The 8,930-nt window shown below is 42.6% G+C and overlaps 1 protein-coding gene across 1 annotated transcript in view; it reads left to right on the plus strand.

Moving 5' to 3' along the window:
• midn (midnolin) overlaps window positions 1-8,540 on the plus strand; it is a 32,064-nt gene extending 23,524 nt beyond the window's left edge. Inside the window, exon 8 of the mRNA XM_072244193.1 lies at window positions 8,091-8,540. Within this exon, the coding sequence (XP_072100294.1) occupies window positions 8,091-8,353 (263 nt within the window). The 3' untranslated portion in view covers window positions 8,354-8,540. The remainder of the gene's footprint in view (window positions 1-8,090) is intronic.
• Window positions 8,541-8,930: the final 390 nt, after the last annotated feature.

The raw sequence follows: 8,930 nt of genomic DNA on the forward strand, positions 1-8,930 counted from the left end.
TTACTACTGAACCACATGGCATTGCACTGCATTCTCAAGAAACCAAGTACAAATGAACTTCCAGCAGGAATCGAGGGACAAATCAAGTTCACGATAGTGAGGGGCATCCTCTCCTTCCTGATTGTGAGCTGATGAGAAATTAACAGTTTTTGTGAAAGAAATGATTCTTTTGCCTCTCACCCTGGCCTGGCATTGGTGAGAAAGGGTTTGGCACTCTGGGCACTAATTCATCTGGGGGGTGTCCTGAGATTGGAAAGTTTGAAGCCCAATGTAATTGGAGGGGGAATGGATTGCAACCATTAGAGGGTTTAAAACAGCAGGCAAATAACAAAGTGTAATAGTATTACAAGAATTGTTTGCCCTAGTTTATGCCATATGCATTGTGAAGCAAGTAGAACTGGCTATAAATAGCTTCTCAATTGGGCATTGACCCACATTGAGAGGGATTTACGCTGCAGCCTGTGCTAGGCACCTGGTTTTGAAAATCTCTGCCTCCCTCGTGATCGGGCTATGAAATTTGGCCAGCAGCTAAGTTTCTGATAGTTATGCTGGTGTCTGCTGGAGCTGTTTCTGCACACAAAGTGAGAGAGGAAATGTCAGTCCCTATAGTTCAGTAGTTGCCAATACGCATTCTGAAGATGGAGAGAAGATTGTAGACTGTGGTAATGGAGAAGAAAGCTCCTCGGCATGGTGTGGCTAGAGGACAGTTGACTAGGTCAGGGGTGGATTGTTGGCAGTGAACGTAGACAAACAATAACATTAAATGTCAAACTGGCTCAAATAGGCCTTAATGCATTTCAGAGCAGGGTGTTCATTTAAATGTTGTCTGCTTGATGATGTTTTTCTTTCTCAGCGTATCCTTCCCAGAGGCTGTGTTAAGCAGGGCGTGCTAGCCAATGGTGGTAGCGTGTGCTTTTCTTGTGCTAGAGCAGCTGCTGATAAAGTCAAACCGGATAGAACAGCCGTCACTTGGGAGCTGGAGGAATTAACAGGGATTGGTACCTCGGGAATGCTGCACATTACTGCAGCCATAAATGGGGCCTGTCTGTACCTGGACTGCCTTTTTTTTTAATATAAAGGCGTCAGCAGCTTGAGAAGGCTCCTCTGCAGCGTGGCTGTAATTATCAGCTTTCCGAAACATCTGTCACCTGAACTGAGGGGTGGGCCTCTTAACGTGTGTCGCTGACTTCATGCTGAAAGTGTCAGCTCATACCATACAGAGAAATTTATGAAGGGGAATTTGTTGGATTTTTTTTTTCTCCTTTGAGGAGTCTTTTGTATCTTTCCTCTTGCTATTTAAAGACCCAAACAAGGCGCACACTATTCAGGCAAATGTGGAGACAGCCGACATTGTAGTCGATGAGGTCAGCTTCTTGGAGCAGAATGAGGAAATGGCAGGAGAGGCCATTGACTGCTGCACACACAGCCATGAATAATTTAAATCCTCTTGAAATAGTTGACAATGATGCTTTTGCACTCAAAAGCAGCAGCACAGTGACAGCCATCCACTCCCCCTACCCCTTTATTTATAGAAAGAATTCCGAACTTAATTATTTCTTGGTATCAAAGAGTATTCATTGGATTTTCTCCGCTGTAGCTTAAATTTAAAATCGGGTCACGCTCTGACCACCTCCTTGTTTTCTGTTCGTGCCGAGTCTTGGGCGTTGTGTTTTTTCTGAGTAGTTTTGTATATTGGCTAGCTGAAGGCATTTCGTGGTGTTATTTCGTGATTTTTGTTGATTGCTCCCCCATTTCTTGTGGGTTTTTTGTTTATTGGCTTCTCCATTTCTGATTTTGAGTGGAAATCTGTTTTTTGTCACTACTACAGCTACCTCAAAAGTCAAATATCTGCCTGCTGCCTTTTCACCACCCCTTCCCCAGCTAGAGAGTTCCATATTGCCCAAGAATTGAGTTTTCTGCTATATCTGAGGAAGATATTTTGCCTGAATTCCTCATTCTTGTCTACTAAATACAAATAAATTTCAAGTTTCCTCCCCCACTACCTTCCAACAATATTTAACTCAAACCTAATCCACTATTTTGCACACTTTTTTGTGACCTCAAAGCTCCTGAACATCTTACCGAACTCAGAGCTTCTGTGATCTTTGTGTATTTCAGAAAGTACCTCTGTGTGACCTAACCCTAAGAGATGCAGCTGATGCTGGAAATCCAGAGCAATGCATGCAAAATGCTAGAGGAACTCAGCAGTCCTGATGAAGGGTTTTGGCCTGAAACATCGACTGTTTATTCCTCCCCATAGATGCTGCCTGACTTGCTGATTTCCTCCAGCATTTTGTGTGCATTTCCCTTGTGTGACCTAAGCAACACTTCCTCTATGTCCGTATTCTCCAGCTGCAATTGGTAGAGACTTCTTTGGACCCTGCTCTCTACAAGGAAGTTTTTGTTTGTGTCTGCCTGGATCTTAAGCAGTTGGTGAGGGGTGAGCCATAGGACAGAATCCATTGTAGTAACCCATGATGGTACCAGATTGCATATCCTAAAGGCACATAAATGAATCACCTCCAATAAACTTGATTGCGTCTCTCTTTGTTGTTGCAATTGGTAGCAAAACTTGCAATTACAAGAATAGTCAGGTCATTACACCCAGTGATAAGGAAGCAGAGTCCAACTCCCAACTTGTGAAATGTCATTTGTACCAACTGCCTCTGATAGCAGACCTCGAGGCAATGTTTGCAGATTAAGAAATGGCAGATGGCTGTGATTTTTTTTCCCGAATGCAATGACAAAAGCCGTGTGCCCATGCCAGTGGCATTTTGTTTATAGATATCACAGACCTATGCTGACTTGAGAGAAGTCCAAGAGAATCAGAGTCAGATTTAATATCACTGGCATATGTCGTGAAATTAGTTTTGTGGCAGCAGTACATTGCAATACATAATAAAAAATTTTATAAACTACAATAAGTATATATTTAGAAAATTAAATTTAGTGCAAAAAGAGCAAGAACAAGTATTGATGTAGTCTTCATGAGTTCATTGTCCATTCAGAAATCTGACGGCAGAGGGGAAGAAGCTATTCCTGAAGTGCTACATGAAGGTGAATTATCTGCTCCAGTGAAAAGTTACAAGGGTTAGAGTTTGGGAGAGAGATTCTTAGATGTAAGGTCCCTTTAACAATTAGGTTCTGACTGCCCCAGAGTTAAGCAAATTGTACTGCCATTGTTTGGAAATTGGAAATACTTTATCATTGCACACACTTGAAGAATTTCAGAAATAGAATAAGGAAGAGAAAGTAGGGTCTTTGCAAGAGGGAGAGAATTGCTTGTTTACCTGAAATGTGCCCTATAGAAAAGTTAAATTGCCCATGTTTTAAAATGCAACCAATCTAGTTTGCATTTCACATGCCAGCAAAGGGTTTTTTTTGCCTGTGCTGAAATGGTGAAAGGAATTGAATGGTCAGAGAAGTGCAGGTTGGTGGTGGGGGGGGGGGGGGAGAAAGAGGAGACAATGAAACACTTTTCATCAGCTTTGTCTGACAGATGTGGAGAGCCTGCAGGGAATAGGTTTATCAGCATTTGCATTCTTGCCGCCCACACAGCAGGCAGTTGCGTGGAAGGAAGGTAGTGCACACGGGTGGGGTGTGGGGGAGGAGGAGATCGTGGGCGGTTTGTGACAGGAAGATGTAGGCCTTTGCATATGGTTTAGCTGTGCTATACCTTGTGGTTTCCACCCTGTGCTTGATCCAGGTATCTACTCTACTGCCATAGGGCCTTAACATTAACACCTGTCAACTTTAACCAGTTTTTGAGCTCTCACTCTGTACAGAAACTCCTTGGTTACTTGTTTTGAGGCTGGAGTGCACTTGGCAGAGGACAAAAGCGTAATTGCAGGTGATAACTTCCTTTCCACTCCCCCCTGCACCACCACCATTCATATATTCATCGGCACACACATTGGGTCTTGTCCTAATCGCATGGACTTTTTACATTGCACATCTGAAGGAAGTGAAGTCACTAAGGATTGTTTGAACTGCTGCTAATAATCAAGCAGTGTTGAGGAATATTTCAGCCCTTGCATTGCTGATCATGAACTTTTTGTCGCCACTGTCAGGTGTTCAAAAGTTTGAAGTAATTTTATTATCTAAGTACATATTTTCTATGGTGGGAGACTCTAAGACCAGAGGGCATGGCCTCAGAATGGAGGGGCATTCTTTTAGAATGGAGATGAGGAGCAATTGTGTTAGCCAGAGAGTGGTGGATCTGTGGAATTCGTTGCTGCAGGTGGCTGTGGAGTCATTGGGTGTATTTAAGATTCTTGATTAACTAATTAAACTAAGGCTGACAGCCTATGTGCAAAAGGAGACAAATTGTGAAAATATACAAAAAAAAATACTAAGTCTATAGCTTGTGGAATTGGTTTGGCATTGAGCTGAGTGAAGTTATCCGCTCTAGTTCAGGAGCCTAATGGTTGCAGGGTAATAACTATTCCTGAACCTGGTGGTGATGTGGGACCCAAGGCTCCTGTATTTCCTGCCGAGCATTAGTAGTGAGAGGCGAGCATGGCCTGGATGATAGTTTATAAAGATGTTAGTGTCAATTGTGCTTTATCAAATACCATCAGGTATTTTTTTTTCAACCTGTGTGGCTTAAAAAGGAAATCTTTTTTTAAGCAAGTTTAATTGATGCTGAATGGAGCAGGCACGGTCTGCATCTGGAGGAAACTCATTGTATATAATTTTAGAATGACTGTATTTCATCTAAATCAAAAGTTTCAACACCTGAAGTTTCACTGTTTTGAGTTTTATTTTGGTGATCTTGGCTGAACACAGTGTTCATCTAGTTTTACCATGAAATTGTAATCCATAGTTCATGAATTTGGGATATTTAAATCAATATCTTGCCAGTCTTCTAGACTGGATGCAAGAGATTTTGTGAAATATGAGGTATCTCACCATTTAAAGCAATCAGATGAAATTGTCTGGTCCGGCTCTTGTTCATTCAGTTACTTATGGTATTTGTGAAAATGGCAGCATCTCAAAAATGATTTGAAATAAAACCAGAGAATACTAGTCAGGTTGCATCTTTGGAAAGAGAAATGGTTGATATTTCTGGTCTGGGACTCCTCGCCAGCACCTGAAAAGTTAACAATTTCTTTCTAAGACATGGGATTCTGCAGATGCTGGAAATCCAGAGTAACACACACAAAATCCTGGAGGAACTCAGCAGGTCACATCAAAGGAGAGAAATGAACAGTTAACATTTTGTACCGAGACCCTTCATCGGACCTGATGATAGATGCTGCCTGCCCTGCGGAATTCCTCCAGCATTTTGTGTGTGTTTATTGGAATACACTTTAATTTTAGCTGCACTTAAATATAAGGGAGCAACACCTTGTCTCCCGGAAATGGTGCTTGACTCCTTTGGGATCTGGTCCACAAGTGACAATCTCCTTCACTATCTTGACTGGCTTATAAATTGGCTTGACTGGTTATTATAATAATTGTTGGTTAGTCTCGGGGCTAGGCTTGGCACTGGTCTTGTGTAATCGTTACACCTGCTGCTTTTTAGAAGCAGACTGTGGTTCCAAGATTCAAGTTTATCCTTTTGTGTACACCAAAACATGCAGTGGAATGCCTCTTTGGTGTTATCAACCAGCTCACCTGGGGGTGTGCTGGGGACGACCTGCACATATCCTGGTGTCAACATAGCGTGCCCACAATGCTCGGCAGAACAAGCAACAAAAAACAACAGCAAAACAATTTCCGTCCCTCCCACCCACACACCTACAGTCCTCCAGCTCCAAGACAGGCCTCATTGGCCTCCAGAGTACTCGGGCTCATAGACGTAGTGTTTTTTGTTACTTCCCCGGTGGATACGCTGACCAAGAACAGGAGAAATTGTCCTTCCCTTCTCTTACACTGCTGTAGCAACCAATTTGCAGGATCCCAAAGCTGTCCCAGCTGCAAGCTGCTAGCCGTAAGCCTTTGATTTTTATTTTGACTTCCACCTGGGCTATGTTGGGCTTCTGTGGACGAGTGAAGAAACCAGCTGAGTCACTGCAGAAAACGAGTGTTGGGCTATTAGCTCAGGATAATTCTACAGAACAGCCCAAGCATTGTCTGTAAAAGCTTTCCTAAATGTCAGATTAGTTTCTTAATTAATTCCTTGTTCAAAGATAATGGAAAACTAATGCAATATTTCTAAAAGATAACATTTGTGCATTAGTGGGGGGGGGGGGAGGGAATGTCTAGGCAATTGGAAGTTAGTATTAACACATCCACACATCCTTTCAAATTGAAAGTGGATCTAGTGGTGTTGAGGCATTGGGGCATGTTGAGGCTTTTTTTTTTGAATTTTCATTAACTTGTGCATTCTGTCAAAGATCTGTAGGAGCTATAGGAATAACCTTTAGCTCTCTGTTCCCATGGTAATGAATGAATGCACTACACTGATATTTAATCAATACAATTCCCATGAGCTTCTAATGGAGGATTGAACTTCACTAATGTACTGGTTTTATTTAATTCCATTCAGTGGGGTGTAGCAAGATCTTTGAAATGGTTTTCTATTACTAATGTACCCTCATTTACAGTTGGGCTTTTAACCCCTTTGGAGCTAGTTAGGTCCAATATATTCCATCGAGGTTAAAGGCCAATACTGGAAAAGCAACCCAGTCGATAAAGGCAAGTTGGTAGAACGGGGCACTGCAATTGCAGCTCGGGACGTCTGAGTTCAGAGTTAAATTTTTGGCGTCCTCTGTAAGAAAGCTTGTATGTTCTCCCGGTGAGCATGTAGGTTTCCTCCCACCTTCCAAAGATGTACAAGTTGAGGCGAGTAAATTGTGGGCATGCTCTGTTGGTGCTGGAAGCGTGGGGATGCTTGCAGGCTGCACGCAGCACATCTTGGTCTGTGTTGGTGGTTGATGCAAACAGTGCATTTCGTAGAAGTTTGAACATTATAGCACAGTGCTGCTCCTTTACCTCACAATGTTGTGTTGACGTTCTAACCTACTCTAAGCTAACTTCACCTTTTCCCTCCTTCATAACCTCCCATTTTTCTATCATCCATGCGCCTGTCTCTGAGATTCTTAAATGCCCCTAATGTATCTGTCTCTACCACCACCCCGACAGGGCACTCTGTATAGAACTGGCATCCCCCTTCACTTTCCTCCAATCACCTTAAAATTATGCCCCCTTGTATTGGCTATTTCTGTTTTTACACACATACATGTGGCAAGTAAAACTAACCTATTGCTTTAGAAGCAACCCTGGTAATCCCAACACTTCATCAGCCAGCCCTAAGTGTCCTTGGGAAGTGGTTGTGTGTCACCTTGCACTGTCGCTGACCCTCTGCTGAAGGCATTCTCACAGCACTGTTGCATTAAAAGCTGCAGGATTTAGACCCAGTGACAACAGAGGAGCAGTAGTGCGTTGACGAGCTGGGGCATGTACAACTTCGAGTATGATTTGCAAGTGTTGACGTTGCCACGTAATATTTGCCCATGCTCTTCTCTGTCAGAGGCTGCATGGTTGGGAGCTATCATCAAACTAGCCTTGACAATTAACTGGAGTACACTGTACATGTACTATATGTCAGCATCTAAAACAGAGGCATGGTGTAATAATAATTTTAAAAATAATGTATTTAGACTTTATATAAAATGTAATTGTGACTAACAGATGCATTTCAACTACAGAAGACAATTGACTAATTCCAATGTATAAGGCTATTAGGTGGTCATTATGATTTATTTAAAGCTATCTTTGTATCTGAATTCAAAACCACTTCATTGTCATATAACAGGGACACAGGCCCTTCAGCCTGACTTGTCCGTGCTGACCAAGATCTCCATTTGGCCCATGTCCCTCTAAAGCTCTCCCATCCATGTATCTGCCTCAGCACTTCCTCTGGGTAAGGGGAAATAGTTGCCTCTCTTTTTCACTCGTCTAAAGTTAATGCCCCTGTTTCTTAATTTCTCAAACCTTGGGTGTGTTGAGATTCATCCTATCTATACCCCTCATGATTTGAATATTATCACAACTCGCAGCTATGAAACAATGTTCCTATCTTGTATACTAAAAAGGGCAGCATTTCTGATTAGCTGTTTTACCAATTTCACCTTTTATTTCAGGCGATCGACTGAGACAGACGGAAAACCGCGCTACGCGTTGCAAAGTGGAGCGCCTCCAGCTGCTGATGCAACAGAAGCGAATGCGTAGGAAGGCTCGGCGAGACGCCAGGGCACCGTACCAGTGGCTGCCCAACCGCAAGTCCAGCCGGTCCAACAGCAACAGCAGCGTATCAAGTGACGGCAGCCTAGACTTGGACTTTGAGGACTCTGTATGGAAGCCTGAAGTCAAAGCTGATATCAAGTCTGAATTTGTTGTGGCATAGACCTACCTGGCAAGGGGCATATATATTAAAAATAAAAGCAGGACTTCACTTCCGATTTCAGTGACCAAATGTACTCTGCGCAGACGTCTCACGGTTGCACGTGGAATATTACAGAAGATGGGGAGAGAGTTTAAAATGTGGTCTCTTGAAATCAGGACAGAACACCTGGAAAAATAAACATTTAGTTCCCACAAAACACGAACGCTGTCTGCAGTTCAGGGTGGAGAAAGTCACACGATTATGTGGATCTAACAAACAGTAGTTGGCGCGCCTGCAGTGGCAACAAACGGCTGCCTTACAAAATGGTCAATTATGACGGATACCAGAGAAGACTTGGCATGTACGGACATGAGAATGCATTTACTCTTGATGAAAAAAGCTGCACAGTAAAGCTGCTTGTTGCCATGGTTGCACTGTTTTTTTTCCACGCAAAGGTAACAGGAGCATTGCAATTTCAAAAATGCTTCCTTTGCCTCATTGAGGAGGGTGGTCTATACTTCTATCAAAAATAAATGAAGTTTTTTTTTAAAAACCATAAATAATACTGTATGTAGCATTGTTCACCAACACTCTGAAA

This window comes from Mobula birostris, chromosome 26 (assembly GCF_030028105.1).
Source record: "Mobula birostris isolate sMobBir1 chromosome 26, sMobBir1.hap1, whole genome shotgun sequence".
Classification (NCBI taxonomy): Eukaryota; Metazoa; Chordata; class Chondrichthyes; order Myliobatiformes; family Myliobatidae; genus Mobula; species Mobula birostris.